This window comes from Monopterus albus, unplaced genomic scaffold (genome assembly GCF_001952655.1).
Source record: "Monopterus albus unplaced genomic scaffold, M_albus_1.0 scaffold307.1, whole genome shotgun sequence".
NCBI lineage: Eukaryota > Metazoa > Chordata > Actinopteri > Synbranchiformes > Synbranchidae > Monopterus > Monopterus albus.
This window is the reverse complement of record NW_018128187.1, coordinates 256,411-276,595: the sequence shown is the minus strand read 5'-3', so window position 1 is coordinate 276,595 and position 20,185 is coordinate 256,411. Positions and strand designations below refer to the sequence as shown.

The 20,185-nt window shown below is 41.4% G+C and overlaps 1 protein-coding gene across 1 annotated transcript in view; it reads left to right on the top strand.

Moving 5' to 3' along the window:
• Positions 1-20,185, top strand: part of nbas (NBAS subunit of NRZ tethering complex) — a 143,625-nt gene that overhangs the window by 31,279 nt on the left and 92,161 nt on the right. Inside the window, exons 22-32 of the mRNA XM_020623650.1 lie at positions 1,784-1,870; positions 2,879-3,032; positions 7,119-7,304; positions 8,535-8,708; positions 9,049-9,182; positions 11,469-11,531; positions 13,085-13,207; positions 13,285-13,387; positions 13,615-13,692; positions 13,823-13,977; positions 19,171-19,283. Coding sequence (XP_020479306.1) covers positions 1,784-1,870; positions 2,879-3,032; positions 7,119-7,304; positions 8,535-8,708; positions 9,049-9,182; positions 11,469-11,531; positions 13,085-13,207; positions 13,285-13,387; positions 13,615-13,692; positions 13,823-13,977; positions 19,171-19,283 — 1,370 coding nt within the window. The remainder of the gene's footprint in view (positions 1-1,783; positions 1,871-2,878; positions 3,033-7,118; positions 7,305-8,534; positions 8,709-9,048; positions 9,183-11,468; positions 11,532-13,084; positions 13,208-13,284; positions 13,388-13,614; positions 13,693-13,822; positions 13,978-19,170; positions 19,284-20,185) is intronic.

Sequence of the window (20,185 nt, the reverse complement as noted above, 5' to 3'; positions counted from 1 at the left end):
CCCTACACGCACTGTGCCTTCGTTTTCTCGGCTGCTCTTTAATGTAATCAAATACCACAATAACATTTGCGCAAATAAGCATGTGTATAAAGCCAAAATCCCCTGGAGTCATGAGCTAAAAAAACTCGAAATATTTGTTTTTATGGTTTCCAACTACAGTACATACACACATGCACACATTCCACCACTGCTCCTTTTTATTAGCCATGTCTGAGTTTGTATGGAGGTCAGGTGCCTGTGGCTCTGCAGTAAGCATCCATCATGGCCCCGCTGCTGTGGGGCAGTTTCCTATTTTTCCCAGCCCGCGAGCACCAACCACTGCTCCAACTGCTGCTCGCTACTACACTGCAGCAGACGGAACCAGCTCGAGCCATCTGTTAGGAACTCACTCTCTATATACTAAAAAGTTTTGCTTCATTAGAAGGAGAAATACTCTGTTGTAATATTGATCAGGTCTATGAGGGGACCTCAACACGCCTGGAAGAATGCATAATAGCTGTATTTTGTTAAAAACTTTGCCTGCAGCTTGAAAGGGTCAGCCCAGTGGAAATTAAAATAAACTGAAATGCCAGCTCCAAGTTTGCTTTGCATCTCCATTTTCCCACCGCCCTGCTTCCCTGCTTCTCTCAGGCTGACACAAAGTAGATTAGGGGAGCGGGTGTGGAATAATTCATTTCTCCCATCGATATCTGAGTGTTCACCCCAGTATTTATTCTCCACCCTCTAACCTGGATGTCTTTAATGAGGAAGGAAGACCAGGGAATTGGGAAACAATAGAAAAAAGTGAATCAGAGAGGTTCATTTTCTGTGGGCCTGATAGGGGAAGAACTGAGACTTCTCCGTCCTTGTCATCTGTTAAAATTTTGATCTTAATGGATGAACTTGCACTAGAGCCTTGCTTTTGTATCTTGACATAAATCACAGCAGCCACTTGGACACATCTTATGTATTTTGTGATTGGATAGAATTTATGGCTGTGTAAAAAAAAACAAAAAAAAAACTGATGCAGCATGTGTGCACTCGGCCTTTAACTGCACCAAAGCTTTTGATGATTTGTAGCCTGCACTCATCTCCTTGGGTTTTACAGCAACAGTACATATTTTTCTATCTACAGACATATAGATAACAAGAACAAATGCATTAATCCTAGAATAAGAGCTAAAACTGCTTCTGTTCACTCCAGTGCCTCAGTATGTAAGCATACATTCATGTGTTTGTGCCTGAGTCTTGTCATCGCTGACATGCAAGGTTAGAGAGTTGTTCTTCACTTTGGTTTCTTTTCTTGTATATTTCCGATTTTTCTTCCTCAGAGCTGTCGCACTCAAAGAAAGCAGGAAGAAATACGGCTTAGTACCAAAGCAGCATTTAAAAATAAAAGTCCTCACTATTTACAGCTGAGGCACGATGCCGACTCTTTGCAAAAGTTCTTTGACTTGTTTATTGTTGTGCTTTTGTTCCCCCACCCACCCGTCCCTTCCCTTATCCTGTAGTCCTGTTCCTTTAGTTTATGGCCATGTTTAGTTAGAAACACTAAATGTCTTTGTTGATTTACCAGGTGCCGTTATAGATGGGTAGATAGGTGTGGTGTGCTGAGGTTTATATTTTGACTCCTGGCTAGTCATTGGTTTTTGTTTTTATATGTATGTTTAGTTCTGATATTTGTGTTTGCACTCATTTCCTTAAAACAGACCCTTTTTTCCTCTCCTACTTCTTCTATATCTCACCATGCTTTTGCATCTTTTTTTTTAACCTTATTCTCTCTCTCTCCTTTTTAATTTCCCAGTCGAGATGACCGAGGTGAGTTGGTGTTGATTCCATGGGATGAGCAGAGACACAGAGAGACAGACTGGTGTGAGGCAGAGGAGTGCAGGTACACAGTCACCATGACCTCTGACATAAACACACAGCATTATGGCACTGTACACAAGGCATTACAATACCCAACCACTGAACAATATGGGGTGAATATATCATAATAAGCTCTCCCCATACCCATGATAACAAAGCTTTTTGCAGAGTAGAATTGTTAAAATTCATGCTCAATACAGGGCAGATGCCTGTGCTGGCATCATTATGTAAAACAAAACATGACATCCTATTATCCAAATGTTAAACAGAACCATAACAAACTAATACCAAATCTTGTTGGACTGCCAATTTATGCCATTTGCCTGCTTCTGCAGGGAGGCCAGCTTAATTTACAATTTTATACAGCAGCCCTTTTTTTTTTTATTGTTCTTTGGTGTAGTCATAATATCAGTTGGCTAATATACTTGGCTGGGAATCGCAGGGTGAAGTGTTGATACTGTGTGGAGTTACAGGGATGCCAGCAGTGTTCGGGCTGAGAATATGACATGTTTTGTCTTTTTTAGCCATGTTACACTCTCATTCTTCCTATTGTTCTACCTTATGTTTCTGTTTTTTCTCTCTTCTACCTCCTTACTTTAACTCTCTGTACTCTTCTTAAAAGATTAAGGCTATGATATTCCAGGTTTCCCTAACAAATCCCATGAAAAGACCAAAAGAAACAGCACCAAGCCAATTGGTTCTCACTGAAGTCAGCCCTAGTTGGTGTACACAGTTACAGCAGCAAGATTGTATGGGTGTGTGGGATTCCGTCAAAATAATCTACAGCGTCACTGTAATGAAGGAACACTTCACACAGTGTGAACATGAAGCAACCAGAAACATAAAGCATATGTTCTTAATAGATTTCGGACATCAGTAGAATGAGCTTTGTCAGGCTTTGGCTCCTCATAGTATACTTTTTGGTTGGATCAGTTCATTCTTGGTTTTGATATTCTCATAAGAACATTTGCACACAAATGCACTCGTCAACACCTTCTGAGCATCCGCGCCCTCACCATATCTCCCTTAGAGCAGTGCTGGAGCAGAACGTGTTTGATGACAATGGTTTCCTATATGAGGAGTCTCCAGAGCTACTGAGGCTTTGTACAGCTGTACCCTCCATTGAACTGCTGACCGACTGGTACCAGAGCAGAGCCAAGGATATCGAGTCCTGCTCCAGACAGGTACAGACACACTTAGGACACCATTAGGCTCCATGTTTTCAGTGTTAGATTGGGGGTGTTGTCTGCCCATTTTTATGACCTTTTGAAACTGACAATGCACCACTGCAGCCAGCTTCACACAGTGACTGGTCAGGTGTGTAGAGGTGAGAAATAAGCTCTTATGCTATTCTGTCACTTTTTGTGTGAACAAATTGCATTTCGCTACTGTTATGGTGGCAGTTTTTTTTTTTTTTTACCTCACCTTTGACTTTGCCTGTTGGGGACAAATACTTTTGCTTTGTGACATGGTTGCACAACATACCATATGAACTAGTTCTTTTCATGTACTGTATACTCACCCACCACTTTATTAGGTACACCTGTACAATTGTATGCAATTCCATGCAACACTTCCACCTTGACATCTGTGTTTATGAAGCTCCAAATGTTTCAGTTTTTGATGAAATTGTCATGAATATATATATTCAATTACATGTGAGGTCATGGTTAAAGGTGGTGTTCTACTGGACTACATTATATTCAGAGGTGTCTCTATATTTTTGTCCTCCCCAGCCACATTATAGGGTCAGAATATTAGGAACACCTCTGAATATAATGTAGTCCTGTACAGGCGTACCTAATAAAGTGGCCGATGAGTGTATACTTCCACTTTCTATGCATCTCCCAATTGCGATTTGATACTGAGAAGGCAGCTAGCTGCCATGGTGACAAAGAAGCTTTTCTCAGACAGTCTTAGCTTTCAACAACTACCACTTGCATAGAATAATAAGGAAATTTTGTTGCTCTCACTTGCACCTTGCAGTTAGTTTGTTAGTCTCTTGTTAGTTATCAATATCAGCTTCAAGTAGCGTAATTCTTCTATTAAGGTAAAACATTTTCCACACCCTGCTAAGGTTCCTTTTCAGGGTTGTTTTACATAATTGGAACTTACAGCAGAAAGGCATTATTAGACATTTGGCAATTGGAAAGATAATTGCCACTACACACTCCTTTTAGGAGTAGAAAAATGTTACAAGCCAGGATTTGGACTGCAGAGGAGACGCTGCCACCTTCCATCACTCAAGGTCACTTTGATTCTATCTGTGACAGTCATTATCATATTTTCCATATTGGCTTCTAATGAAGAGTAACGTAAGCTTCTGTCGTCTGTGTTCTGTTGCTGTAACTGGAAAATACAACTTGATAGGCCTTGTTGAGTGGAGTAATGGGATGTAACCGCTGGAGCTGCCCATTGTCTCCACCCACACTATCCACACTGTGAACCTGTCCCCTCTTTACCTCCGTCATAGTGATGGATCAAGTTTGTCACAGTCATCTCTTTGTCTTTGTGGAAGGACTAACTAGGGTGCAGTCATATATTTCCCCTTCATTTCTCCATTTCATGCCTTTCTCTGGGCATAAGGAGGATGGAGGAGAAAAGATTTGGTGGTCCATTGCTCATCTTTAATGTCAACTGGGGAATTGTGCCTTTCTTCATCCACTGAAGAGAAAAAGAAAGGAAAAAGACTGAGCAACTGAGTGTGTGTATACTGTGCTGTTCTCCTATGTGGAAACTGAACTGAGCATTTAGCTATATGCTCTCCTCACCTCTCCTCTGAGTAGCAGACCTTCATTGTGACTGGCAGGATTTTAATGAAGAAAGACTGAAACTGCAGCAAAAATACAAAATGTGAACACAAAATCTCCATACTTACCGTCAGTGCCACGAGAACAGAACTCAAGCAGGATGACTATGGGTTGCCCAGCTCAAAACATATGCTCCTGGGTAAAGTAACTTCCTGAATACAGACAACAAATAACTTTATGTTAAAGTTAAAACACAGTGTGCTTACAAAAGAGGCTTTGCTAATCTCTAGGAATCACACTAGCTCTCTCCTTCATCATCTCCCTTGTTCCTTTTTAATTAGACCTCATCTCCTTTCGCTGTCTCATACATTACTTCACGACCCTCTTGGGGCCGTCCCCAACGCCCCTAACTCCTGCCTCTCTCACCCTCACAGACACATGAGGGGGAGAGATAGCGACATTGAAGCAGGTCCGCTGCCGCTTGCTGAGCAATTTTTCTTCTCCCTCCTGCCTTCCATAGTTTTTAATTTCATTTGTTCCTCTCTCATTTGCACCCTCCTCCCATCCCTCATCTGGCCATGTTAATGCTTGGGAAAGTGTTTTAATGGAGGAAAATGGGGTTTGATTAAAAGGAGCCTCATCAGAGGAAGCTGAAGTGTTCTAAACCAGTCACAGAGCGGCAGGATGAGAAGCGCTGAATGGGGAGATTGACAAGATGACTCAGAGAGAGACGTGGGTCTGCAAAAAAGCAGAGAATGGAAGAATGGAACCAAAAGAACGGAGAGAAAAAGGAGATAAATGCTGGCCAAATGCAACATTCCTAGTTAGTGTCTTACAAACGCAGAAAGAGGGGCAGGACAACACTAACAGATGTTGAGGTAAAAAAGGAAAGCAATCTCGTGGGCTGTGGGAAAGTAAATTACCAGTTATAAGGTGTGAAAGGGCAGAAATAAACAGTATTAAAAATGTGTTTGAAATACTGTTGGCAACAAAATGGCTCAAAATGAGAGGCTGGTTTTGTAAAAGCAGACAGAGGGGAGGCGAGCATAAAGAGAAGGTGAAGAGCCAGACTGTGAGTTCAAATGGAGGTCAACCATAGTGACTGTTAACAGAATTCTGTTAAGAGGCGAGAAGAAAGAAGATAAAATACTGAGCAGAATTGAAGGGAAAATGTGAAAAGGATGTCTGAAAGAAAGGACTGAGGTAGGACAGAGAGGGAAGACAATGAAGAATCAAGCAGAGCTGGATAATTCTGTTGGAGTGGGGAGAGGGAGGCAGCACAGAGAGAGAGAGAGGATACAAGTTGTGCTACACAGTAGAGAATGATGAGGAGAGGGTAATAATTAAAATGTGTGAGGTTTTAACATCCGATTGTCTGCGGTTAGCCGGGGAATCCATCTCTGGAGAGCAGGGAAAGCGAGACAGAGGGAGGGGTGTAGAGAACAGGGAGGCTCTTTACTCACAATTAGATCAATAGACTTCTCTCTCTTGTTGTATCTAATTGCTCAGGCTCTGGCTCAAGGTATTTTGGGTTTTCTCTCCTTGTATGTGTGTGTACATTTTACAAATAAAGGCATGCAAATATTTATTCAGTGAAGCTGAAGATGACTCGGTTGCAGACCCTGTGTTTGTGTGTGACTGCATATGAGCCAGATCTTGCACTAACCACTGTGCCAGTGGGCTCCTCTTCTCTAAAAGGTGGAAAGCAGTTATTATTATAGGGCCCAGTGGCATCTGCCATTGTTTGGCTACCATCCACAGGTGCTGAACATTGATTAGCTGGGTGTGCTGACAGCGTATCAGTGGTCAGATATTGATTGGCTGCTCTTCTGGATGGATTTTTTATTAATCAGAGTTGTGGGAAGCCCAAATCTCCCCTTTTTTATGATTCAAAGGAATGACGGGCAGGTAGTATTGGCTTTGGATTGGTTAGTTGATATTGTTTTGTTTTTATTCATGCCACAGATCAGTGACCTCAGCAACAAATTTTCAGTGACACGAAATAAGCCTCTTGGTTCACTTGCTACACAACTAGCTTTGAATTTGTTGATCTGACTGTAACGAGCCAGAAAGATACAAGGCAATATGTAGAAATTCAGTACAATAGAACAGATAACAGATGTGCGAGTTGTTGTAATTAGCTCTGGCCGTTACCAGAGCTAATTACAACAACTCGCACATAACACAAATGGAACACAGTATGCTTCACAAATGTAGAACTGTTGTTTTCAGGGCATTTGTACTGCATTGCACTAGACTCTATAGCGTTGCATGTTATTTTTTCTGTAAATTGATATCCAGCTGTAAAAACAATTATTTTTAAAGGGGTAGTTTTTACATAATGCTAGTCCATAACAGTGTAGGACATGAATAGGCACTATCACCTGAAATATATGTTGACTCTCCTTAAACCTAAAGAATTTGGCTTATTACTATATGTACATGTTGTTTAGTGGCTGTTTTCCATGTTGCATTTTGCTTTTTTCTTCTCTGTCACTGGCAAATCTCTCTAACCATCAGGTGGACTGCGCTCTGTCACTGGTGCGCCTGGGCAAGGAGCGTGAGATCCCAGGGCTGGAGCGCTTGTGTGATGACTTGGTCACCATGGAAACACTTGTGTATGAGACATCATGTGAACTGAATCTGACGCTCAAAGATTTGCAGCAGCTGAGTGACATCGACAAGCTCCGCCTGCTCATGAAAAACGTAAGTGGTATAATTAGTGCCTTTAACCGTTCATACTTCAATATGTTTTGGAATCAATTAATTATTTGAAACTCATGATCATCATATGAATTTACCAAAGGAAGTTTGATTTAATTGTTTTCCATTTGGCTTACTAAGCTGACTTGCCTTTTTGGTATTTTCCTAGCTGAAAAGATAAAGACATAATGCACATTTTGAGAATTTACTGAATAGTAGTTCCACAGTAAATCTGTTCAATTGTTTCAATCTCTGACAACACACTTTGTCCATCTAACACCAGCAAGAGAGCTATCAAAGCCAGTCTGTAGCAGGTGCTACAGTTACAAGTCCCCTCAGAGTACATAATATGAGTGGTCCTCTAAATTGTAGCTAATAGCTGCCAGCTTTAGCTTGTGAGGACCACTGCCAGTAGGATCTGCCATACAGGCAGGGAGCCAGCAAATGTTGTTGACTGCACTAACACATGCTGTTTGACTGGTACTCCCTCTGGGTGCTGTGTGAGTGTATGTGTGTGTCTGTGAATGTTTACCAAACTCGCCCAGATTAAATCTTCCTCTTTGCCTGTGTGTAATGTTTTTCTTATCAGAGATGCATTCCAGCAAAGTAAAATGTTTGTGTGTGGGTGCGCAAGTTTGCACTTAGAATCTGAATATTTTTGAATCTCATTATTGCTGTGGACGCTCTCTTTATGTATCTGATCTGGAGATTAGAACTGTCGCAAGTTGGGTGCAAGGCCCTGCACAAACTTGACATGCATTCTCAGAAATCACAGCATGCTATAGCTGCTGTAGTACAGTTCAAGTTCAGGTTTGATTGCACAGCATGATTTTAAATGAAGTTTAAAGTACTCAGTGATCAATCTAAAATCGTTAAAACAATATTGTGCATGTTTCATTATCAGTTAATATATTGCCAGACAGTTTCCAAAATTAATGATGCACAAAGAAGACCAAGAAATACAGTAATAAAATGGTGGCCAAGGCTGCCCTGACCTTAGATCAGGAGAGTTTTCACCTTTGCAACAATATTTCTGATATAGGGCAGGTAGTAAATGCTAAAAAAAAAGATAAAACCAGTATTTGATCATTTTTTGGTCAGACATTGTCAGTATTTTGGAGCAAGATGGGAAATAAAAAGCTGTTATGAGTACCAATAAGCTTTAAATGCGTATGAGGCACTTGTTCGTATTGATTTAACTTTGTCTTCAAGTAAATGTCTTTCTAACACCAGTCCAGCACCGAACGCTATGTAAAAGATGCCCTCCAGTGGATGGTGCCGTTCCTGCACCGATGTGAGGGACAGAAAGAAGGTGCTGCTAAGGCTCTGCTCAGGGAGTACCTGGTCAGCTTGGCCCAGCAAGACCTCGCCCTGCCCCTCACCATCTTCCAGCACTCCAAACCTGATGTAAGTATCCAAACACAAACTCAAGTGTAGTGAGTTTCACATTTGGCAGAGGGACAGTAAATGAAAGCATACACACACACACACACACACACACGTTATGGCTCTGTTTGTGCTATGTCAGGGCCAGTGTCGTGGCCATGTGCTATAAATGTGATTTTTATGAGCCCAGAAGGACACAGCCCAGGACAGGTCTCCGGGCTGTTAGAAAACATGCTGCACACGCACAAAGGCAATGATGTGCTCTGACTGATACTGTACCTCAGTGTGTTTGTACGACTGGACTACAGGGTTTGTCAGACCTTGTTACACACATACTGACTTCCCATCTTCTCTCTTCCAGTGCCTGCAGAAGATCATTGGGGACCCAGACCAGCTGATGGCGGTGGCCCTGGAGTGCATTTACAGTTGTGAGAGAGATGACCAGCTCAGCCTCTGTTATGACGTCCTGGAGTGTCTGCCGCAGAGGGGCTACGGGTCAGATACACAAACATGCATAACTACACACATGTACAATGTCAAGTGGCCAAATAGCTTTAAAGCATGATGTAAAGATGGTACAGCAGTCCACTATTGCCTCATCCATAAGAATACATTGGTCCCACCCATCCAACCTATAACCTTTCCTTCTCACTTTTCCTTTCCACCTCTCTCCTAGGACCTATCAGTAAACCTAACTACCACTTCTGTTTCTGTCTTCCTCCCTTTGCACCTTTGTTTTCCTCTTTTTTCTCTCTCTTTTGTGCTTAAATCTGGCTCAAAGGGGCCATCACTTAGCCTATAGTAGCTACAGTCTATACAGTATTTCCCACTTTTTGCTATTGCTGTCTCTGCCCCTCTCTCCCCTGCCTTTTCTGTAAGATATTTCATACAGCAGGAAGACCTGCCCTGTAGGTTTCCCATGAGGCCACTGTATGTGGGTATGCATATGAAGGAGAAGGAGTGATCATAAAAGACTGAGATGAAAAAACCAAGAGTAAAACAGGAAGAAATAGTTGATAAAATGGACCTGTAATGACTTGTTCTTAGATGGTTTATCCTTGCTGTGTGCATATTAACCTCACAAGGTAGTATTAATTACCACTATAAGGATGCTTAGTGTTTCTTCATGTCTGTAGACTGCAGTGCAGCAATCATACTTTTCATCAATGGCATTTTTTGCCCTTTCCAGCTGGCTCACATAGCTCACTTTAGCTGCGCTGTGGGGTGCTGGGCTATGATCATATGTATTTCCACTGAGCACTCAGCAGTGGATAACTGCACTGAAATAGGATAGTATAGTACCATTTGGGATCATAGCCACTCTCAACCAAGGTGTATTGTTGTGCTAAACTGAACCAGTCTAGTTCATGTAAATACAGGTATCCCACATTTGTCCCACTTTTGTTCATCTTTTTAATTTCTCCCAGTGGAAAATATTTCTGAAACCATAGACAGTGTCTTCTGTGGTGCTGGAGGAAAGCAAATGTTTGTTCGGAGCAGAGCTGCACGATAGAGACCACACAGAGAGAGGGAGGGCACCAGGTCTGCTCTGCTTCATGTTCTTTTTAAGTATTCAAGACGATCAAGAGCTTCTAGGTGACAGTTGTGGAAGACGGTAGATACAGGACTAGAAGTGGGCATGCAGTAAAATGTTTTAAGTGCAGTTTATTTCACTGAGCACATTTATAGAGTCAGATGTGGCAGTATTTCCTTCAGTAGGATCAGATTCTGGAATACATCTTGTTATATTTCTCAAATCAGATAACCCGGTCACTGCATCACAACAAGCACAAACACTGAAAATGTTTAGGGCTTTTAAGGTGGATTCCCATTAAGATGTATTCTCTTAATACTGAGGTTTAGCAATTGAATGTACAACTACTCAAAACGGTATTAAAAATACCTGACTGCATGTAAAACGCATGTTTCTTTCTAAGTCGTTGCAGTGCTGCAGGTCATACTAATCATTTCACTTTCTCTGGCAGGTTCCCTTTCTGCAGTGTTTGGATTAGCAAAGCAGCAAGGCTGTAATAGACTACTCTATATATGCAATGCCTTCACGTTTCTCCCAGGAGTGATTTCTCTGACTTACTAAGCTCCAGAATTGCCACCCCAGCTTAGAATATTGCAGATACAGTATGTGCGCCAGGAGAGAAATCATGACTTAGTAGTTTCAACTCAATTTTCATTTTTTTTTTCTTGAGACAGCTTCATTAGGTCTAAATCTTCTCAGAAGAATGTGACTTGCGTTCACCCTTGTAGTGTGGAAAATGCAGAAATGGGCAGAGGATTAGATGTGAGAGAGGAGGAGAAATCAAATCAGGCAGAAAAAGAGTATTAAAATAGGAAGAGCAGAAGGTGGAGCAGCAGAGATAGAAGAAAAGGATGCGGAGAAATGGACTGACATGACAACACTGTGTAAAAAAATAAAAGTTTGGGGGAGAAAAGTGTGCTCATAAAAGCACAAACACATTCTTGCTCACTCATTGAGACACACACACACAGAAGATTGTTTCATCAGGGTCGGTACTCCAGTGGGGGACAGGTCAGTCTGACCCAGAATTCTTTGCCTCAAGGCAAATCATCATGGGGTTTTATTTTTAGTGGGAAATCAGTACAACCACACAGTGTAGAAGCACTAAAATACACACAAGTGTGCACTTGTCACTGCTGTACGCATCATTATGTACAAAACATCCTGCTTAATGTTCTATTTAATATATTCCAGATATTTTTTACAACATGGACACCAATAGTTTGTGTTTGTATGTCATCCTACAGGCCAGAGACGGATATCACCCCATCACTCCATGATCAGGTGGACAAACTTGAGAAGCACCTCAGGTACATGTTCATTCTCACCACCATGAATTTCCAGACAGAGGCTAGTTTCAGGCTCTTGGATATATGGGGATGCACTTTCCCCTTTTCTTTAGGAGTTTCAATTGGATCCATTTTGTGGTTGGGACTGTTACTCTAGCTCTTCAGTCTAGCTTTTCATCTATACATCTCTGTTGTGCCCATTTTCAGGACATTTAAAGTGCTGAAAAGAGCAGCCCTTCAGTGTAGTGATTAATGCTGCATTGCTTGGGAAATGTTCACTTTGTAGCATTTACCCTCCCCCTTTATGGGTCTGATGGAAAACACTTAGAAGGAGAAGAGACATGGATGTGCAGTCAACACACACACAGAGTTGATATCAAAGGACCACTTTCTATCCCTTGGTATTCAAACTGCCTCAGGCATTTTCTCTTTTTCAGGTTAAAATCACCTATGTGTCTCTCTCTCTCCTCCACCCCTTCCCTCATGGTGAACTTCCAAACACAAAGAAGTGATAAAGAGGAAGGAAAGGGGATGAATGCAGGGGAAGGGTGGGAGCCTGAAGGGGATGGCAGTGTAGATGATGATGATGATGAGGAGGAAGCAGCAACAGGAAAGCCTGTGTTACAGCTTAGTTTTGGCCATTACAGACAAATAACCCCACATGTTAAATGTAGGCAGACACAAACATACCCTAGGCATCATGGAAAGTGTGTTCGTGTAGATTTTGTGCAGATGCACTGTGACTGAGACACCCCCACATTCAGACACACACACATACTCTTACCCAGATGAATCAGGCAGTAAATGTGAAGAGGCTGCTCTCAGAATGCCTCAAGAATAACAGCTGTTTTCAGCTGTTGCTGCTGCTGCCACTACTTCTTGCTGCCGCATTAATATGTGCACAAGGAACATGCAGGCATTCCCACACACACACACTTTCACACTTGTGAAAATACACACCCGTGGTTGTAAATATCAGGGCTTGTTGTCTGTCTCTGTCATTTGCTCACATTCACACACATACACACACAAGCACCTGTTTACTATGGTAATGACTTTCAGCAGAGAGCAAACATCTGTAGCAGCATGGCCTTGTTGAGACAGGGGGCTGCCATGCTGGTCCTACACATGCACGCACCCTCGGTCATGTTAGACCGCCAGCATCCACATGCTCCTGGACGCACGCAAGCATACACTCACAAAGAGCTTGAGTGCAGTTTGTCATGCTGGTCTTCAACCTTGCTTGACACTTTCTCCATCTGCACTGTCTTGCAAATGACTTTCTGCTGCCAAAAGAATGAACAGCTTAGAGCATACGCATTTTCTGTGTCTCTCATCCCTACCCTCCTTTGGATTTTTCAGGTTTTATTTTCCCCTACATTTCTCCTCTTTTGGAATTTTTGACAGCGATACCCACTGCTGCCAATCATCCTGTCAACTCCTACAATTAAAGAACCGCTTGATTAATGTGACTCAAAGCTGTGTACTCGTTTTGTCATTAGTTTTTCTTTTCTTAGTCTTTATGATTATATGACAGGTTTCTTATGGCTTGTGTCCGTGCTTGTGCATAATAGTGTGGTGGAGGTTCTGGAGAAGCATGGTCTGCAGAAGCCCGTCTCATATGTGAAGAACAGCCAGAATAGTGAAGAGGAAGCCCATCAACTAATGGTCAAATTGTGCCGCCACACTGGTCGCAAGTATGGACACAGACACACGCATACACTGTCAGTCTAGCTGAACACACAGTACATTACACATGTTTCTGTGTGCCTAGGAACCCTCCAGTGAGTGAGACAGTGTGGAGAGGTCTCCTGCAGGACCTTCTTGACATGCAGCACAACGTCTATACCTGTCTTAAACCAGAGTCATGTCACCAGGTATTGCACCCAAGCCAAAGAAGGTTACACAAAATGATCGTTTGTGTGCACATTTCACCCCTTGAATGACAATTTAGTACCTAATTCGCACATTGAGCTCCATGGTTCCGCCTCTGGAACCTCTGAATTCAAAGTTTAGATGAAATAAAATCAAACGATGTTAAAACTTTTGTTCAGTTAATATGTTTTCTGCTCTGTTTCTGCGTAATGTCTCCTGACTGCTGCAGGTCTTTGTTGAGTCCCTACTGTGTTCCAGCCGTGTGGAGAACATACGCCTGGCAGGACAGCTCATGCACTGCTCCGAGGTATAACTAATGTGACTCGGCTTCAGAGTACATCCCACTGTCCATTGGAGTCCCCAGATATTAAACCAGCCATACTGAATTCTAATGCTGCAGTCTCATTGATCCCTTGATTTTAAATTAATGTTTTCAGGTCAGCCAGGATGTTCCTGTCAGCTTGTCTTTCCGAGGTAAAGGTTACTCTCTGAAGGTGGCCTATGGCACCAGTGTGGAATTAGTGTTGGCTGCTGCCAGGGAATACTTCAACTCCTCCACGACACTGACAGACCCCTGCATGAGCCTGGCTAGGTGAGGCCAAAAATGAGGTGGAGAATTTCCATCAAGGCTGGTTTGAAAATTTTCAGTGCCAGTTCTCACTTCTTCTAATTCAAGTCTGAACTCTGTGGGGTAGGAGTCTCTTTAAATTGGAGTGAGAGTCTCTAAGTCACTGAGTGCAAAAGCATTTTCTCCTTTTGAATTTTATCCAGTGTAATTACTGATAATGATTTATAGTGTCAGAACTGCATTTATGATATCCTTATTCCTTCACTTGAAATTGAAGAGAAAAAAGCTGTTCAAACCTTCAACTTTATATAAAAATAGAGGACGTGTCACCACTTCCTGCCACTATGCAACTAGACTTGGCGTAGTAGCGACCAGAGGTGGAGCCGTGGTCTCAGGCCACCCATCAAATCATCCAAAATACACTCCTTTTTATATCATTAAATAACTTATTAAAACAAATGTCACTTGTACACAATGATAATGTCTACCTAAAGTGACAGAAATCACTTTTAGGAAAAGTGTATATGATTTGTCCTTCTCCCAGGCACTACCATAAATAGGGTGGGGTTACTGCAGGTGTGATTGCCTTGCAGTGGCTTCACTTCCAGGAGTTGTTACATCTATTTTTTTATATACAGTCTATGGTTCAGACATGTTTTATGGGGATAAAAAAAAGTATGTTTCACTTAAACACTGCGGCTCACACATCTCTAATTATCTGACCTGTCATTTGAACAATAAAAAAGATTCAGTGATGCTGCTATGTCCCTCTGAGCTGCCACAAACCTAACTAGTTTTTTATTGAATTCTGTGAAGGTACACACACACACACACACACACACACACACGCACACACACACGCACATATATATTTAATCAAAATACAGTTTATGAAGGAAACTGGAGGCAGGAAATGCAAAACTGTTATAGCTGTCTCTTGTCTGTTTGCAGTGCAGTGATATGACAGTGTAATTGGTAATGTTATCAGCATCACATCATTTAACAGCTATCATGCACATCTAACAGGCTTTCATTTTAATAGATACCATGAGCCAGAAGTCTGCTTGCCAGACCCTCACAGTGTGCAGTAAAATTAAACCTTTTTTTGTGTTAACATTCACACAACATTCGCTGTACAGGTAGCTGGTATTGCATGGATATATGTTGTCTGCGGTACACACGTCAGGTGTTTTATAGTTGGCAGGCACTAGCTGTAATGCATTAAAGGGTCACAGAGGGTTGTAAAGCTTTCCATTAGAAATGTGCAGTTCTTTACCAATCTTTGAAAGCTTCTTAATGTTCATGAGTCTGAGTCAACTCTGGAGTCAGTTAGGGGCAAGTTGGAAGCCTGTTTGTGGGACTTGAGTACAACTAGTATAGCCTGCCATCTCAAGTGCCCGCCTCTGCTTACATTTAATGTGATAAAGCTTAGAACAAAGAGAAATGTTAGACATGCCATAATGAGTAAAGTTATGGGGTAGATGTAATTTCTGACCAATCCAGGACAAATGTAGCCAGCTAGAAGTGTTTGAATGATGTTGTAGATGTTGACCTCGGTTGCTGTTGATGTACAGTATAAGAATACCACTTATGTCTGTGTGGGTGGATGTTTGTTTTTGTGCTCACATAGCTGGACAAGAAAAAAATAATGGTGGCAGCTTTTATTTCATCTCCTGCAATATTTTACACAGTGTTGATACCAAATATAAGTATTAGTCCTCAGTGTGAGTGTGTGTCTGTTGTTGGTTTCAGATCTTGGGGGTGGGGGGGTGGTTGTCTAACCTTACCGTCTGTTCCTAGTGAAGAAGTGGGGCAGTAATTGGGTCATCACTCATTTATAGTAACTAATACAGAGCCCCCCTTTCATACACTTGGGTTTCATCATCCATTGTAACACTCCCGCTGTGTGTGCTTGCGCATCTGTGTGTGTTTGCTGCATATGAAGTTGAAATGTAAGAAATAGAGTGTGAACGTGTACCTGTAGCTTTGAAATTAGTAGCACATGCAGACTGGCTGCCTGTGTCTTTTAAAATAACTGCTCCACAGACACACATTTTATCCTGTGTACTAACACACTGCACCTACCTTTACCCTGAATACACAGTGACACCAGGACAGAGAAGCTCTTATTAAAACAACATGGGATCTCCTCTAGCTACTAATGTGATCTGACAGCATCACTCAGGAGACACAGAAGAGAGCAACACATACATAGTTTGTATAACTACAATTCAATATTAAAGGGTTACATGTAGCGACAAACCCACAGAGAATGATCACTGAAGTTCTCCTTAGTTCTGTGGAACACTGTTACGTCTTTGCTGCCCGTCTAGCACCAAACAGCCGACAGACAACGTTAGCGACTAGGGAGTAAACATAGTAGTTCTTTCCACCAATATATAATGTAGGCTTATTTGTATTGTTGTATAGTTTAGCTTTCTTTTTCAGCAAAGATTTAATTTCCCAGTGTTTATTTGGTTAAAGTTACTCCAAGGGAGGTTGATTTATGTATGCCATTATCAAAACAGGGCAAGGAGAAGTAGTTGAAGTGAGACAATGTCCTCAGAAGAATTGTGCTTTTTCTTTTCAACTCAGATTTCTGTTTCTTTCTTTAAACTTCAGGTCTGTTTCAACAATTTGCTTGCAATTCTGTTCTAGACAGATGTCCAAGTTAAAAAAAAAACAAAAAAAAACCTCACGTACTCTGGTGAGAAAGACACAAATATTTCACCAACCCTTATTCACCAATATGGGAAGAAGTCAGGAAGAAGGTCAGAAAAAAGATGATTCATTTTGTTGCTGATTCATTTTCTTGCTGGTTCTGACTCCCATATTTCCGAAAGGCTCATTTTGCAAGGCCTGGTGTGAGTCGGGAGAGAACTGGAGCGGAAATGACAGACATGAAGAAAGGGATGGAGGGAAAAAAAAAAAAAAGAACAGAATGATGTGTCAGTACGCTGCTGCTCTGTTTGCTGGTGGAAGGCAGGGTCTCCACTATGGTGTTCATTGATAACTGCTATACAAATGTTAACTTGTGTACTTGCGTGTGGTGTTCAACAGGAATGTAGTTATCTCCAAATTCCATGTACAGCAGTACCTGCAGCAAAGCACATTGTGCTTCCTGCAATTGAAATAGAATATTTCATCATTGTTTTTTCTAAGGCCGTCTCCATGCACAAACACACACACACACACACACACACACACACACGCCCGCAGACACTTGACAGTACGAGTACATAATCAATGTGTCCTCTTTCTGTCTCTCGTTCCATCATCCCCAGCCCACTCCTCTGCTTTCATTTGCCAGGGCAAACCTCTCGTTCCTGGCGAGAACGCCTGCCGCGCTGAGAGGGCGCAAAGCTGTGTTCTGAGTGTTTTGCATTGTGTTTACTCTAATTCACAATACAGAGGCATGCTGTTTTTAAGATGTGTGTTTTAGGTTTCTCTAATTAAGCTGATAGGGATTTTGAGACCCTTCTTCTTCTCCGTTAATCGTCTTTGTTCACTCACTGTGAGGGTTATAGAAAATTGTGGGTCAGTGTGTGTTTCTTTGTTGAATAAAACATCCCAAGGACAAGTTCCCTCATTTCCACTTCACTGATGCTAACATCCAAGCTTCTCTAAGCTGTCGTTTTATGAGATTTATGTTACTTGAAAATTAATCATTTAAATTTCCCCCCCTACTCTTTCAATCTGCTGATTTCTTTCTAAGAAAATGAAAGTGCATGTTTACATTTTAGACAGCCCCACACACACATTCAGTGTACTGTTACATATGCTAAATGATGTGCTACATAATCCTATTAAGGGTAATGAGTCTGGTTTGTGTTGTAAGAGAAGACCCCCCTGTTGTAAAGCCATCAAGTGAGTCTAGACTTTGTAAATAAATCCATTTGAGTAGTTGCACCACATTTCACATCACAATGTAGAAACACAGACTTAATGATCATTTTTGAAAATGTGTGCCAAAATAAGGAAAACTCACTTAATCCTTCTCTCTGAGTTTGCCATGCAGTCAGTTCACCCCCCTTCTGCTTTGCAACCATTTTCTGCACTGCTGTACTATAAGATTAAATATAAGTGACCTATTTTATGTACCATGGCTCATATGCTGTTGCTTCTGACTCGTGCTTAAAACTAAATTCCTCTGATATAGAATACAGCAAATGATGATGGATTGCTTTTAATTTGACCTTACCTCCCTGATAATAACGGGAGTAGTTTCACGTGAAATAAGTTTTTCTTTCTAGCAGAAAGTTTGATGACAAATTAAATACTGCTTTTCATTTAATACAGTATGAAGCACTTATTTAATTTACCTCAGCATAAAGACTTCATTAAGGTTTTTGTACATTTTCAGCAAATGAGATATCACTGGTGAGCCTTAGGGGTGCTGATGTGGTACACAGAGGTGGAAAGTAACTAAGTACATTTACTCAGGTACTGTACTTGAGTACAGTTTTGAGGTATCTATACTAAGTATTTTCATTTTCTGCTACTTCTTACTTTGTATTCACTACATTTTAGAGGCAGTAATTGTGCTACATTTATCGGAAAACTTTAGTTACTATTTACTTTTCAGAATCAGATTAACTAATCAAAATACAGTACAGTATAATCAGTTTATTGATCCCTAGTGGGAAATTCAAGCTACCCAGCAGTAATAGCTCCACCTTTATCAGCTGCTGCAACATTAAAATGACAAAAACAACTGCATCAGTAATTATAATCAAATAATATGATATAATATGATGATGATCAATGTACAATGTACTATTCTGCATAATGACTACTTTTACTTTAAGTATATGCTATTTGTGCTAATACTTTTGTACTTTTACTTAAGTAATGATTAGTATTTAGGACTTTTACTTGTAACAGAGTATTTTTACACTGTAGTATTGCTACTTTTAAACATTTTCAATATTTCTTCCACCACTGCTAATACACTTTTTGTTACACTCGGGCAGAGCTGGGCTACCTGTTTTCCCTGTTTCTAGTCTTTGTGCCTATATTTAAAGGACAGACATGATTGTGTCTTCTCTTCTAACTCTCTACAAAAAAAAAACGAACACACCTGTTTCCCCCAAAATGTCAAACTTTTTGCTTTAAACTTTCTCTTCTGGATCCCATCTGATTGGTTGCCTCTGGGACAGATTAATAGCTGACTGGTTGTCCTGTACCCTATTTATAATTGATTGTTGTCTCCGGCAGGGCTTGTCTCCAGCTAATCGCAGACTGTCCTCCAGCCATCCGGGGGGAACTGGACCTCATCAATGCCCTCAGCCAGTTGGAAGACTTCAGTGTCAGCATCCTGCCACTGCAAGGTAGTAACAAATGTTTGTGTGTGCGCCTGGAAAAAAGCACCGAATTTGCTCAATTAACCACAAGCGTGTTTATATTTCATCTGAGGAGTTTTTCATTGAAACTCAGACATGTTGAGGATGCGAGGATGCTATCCGCCACCTCCCTCACCCATGCATCACCCAAGCTGTCTCCTTTCCTGCTGTCAGTTCCTCCATCCCTCCATATGCCACTTCTTCTTGTCACTATATCTAAATATATGGTTATTTATGGATCAACCTTCGAGCAAACAACATCTGCCTGATGGCCTAATTAGGAGTGAAGTGTTGAGTCTGTACATGTGTGCTCTCTCTTACATACACACACTTGTCCTTTTTTTATATTTGTGCTCCATCTGTAAACCTGACCAATCAGTATTCACCTCCACGCTCTTTCTTCTTCTCTCCTCTGGCTCCTCATCAGTACCTCACTGTTAAAGGAAAAATGGAATCAGGATGAACTAGCTTGGCCCCTCATCGCCTCACCTCTGAACTGAGGTGTAGTTTGCCCCAGATGTCGCTCTTTTGCTCTCATCAAACTGAAATGCCAGTATAAAAGCGGTGACAGAGCCATAAAGTGTCATCTTTCTATTTGTCTCCTTTCTTTTTTCTCTCTGCATGACTTAGCCCGCAGTGTCTTCGTTGTCTACCACTTTGTGCACTTATGTGTGAGACAAAGTGAGAACAGGAGAGAGTTTAGAGGTAAAACAATGAGAAGCAAGGAATGAAGAAAAATGACAGGAAAGAAAGGGATTTGTAGTTAAACACTGCACTTATGACTTTTTAGTGTTGTATGGGTTTTTTATAAGTGATTATTGTCTAAAGCTTATTTCTAGTGCTCAGGACCCAACTGGCTGCGCAGCTCCATATACTACTGTCTGTGAAGG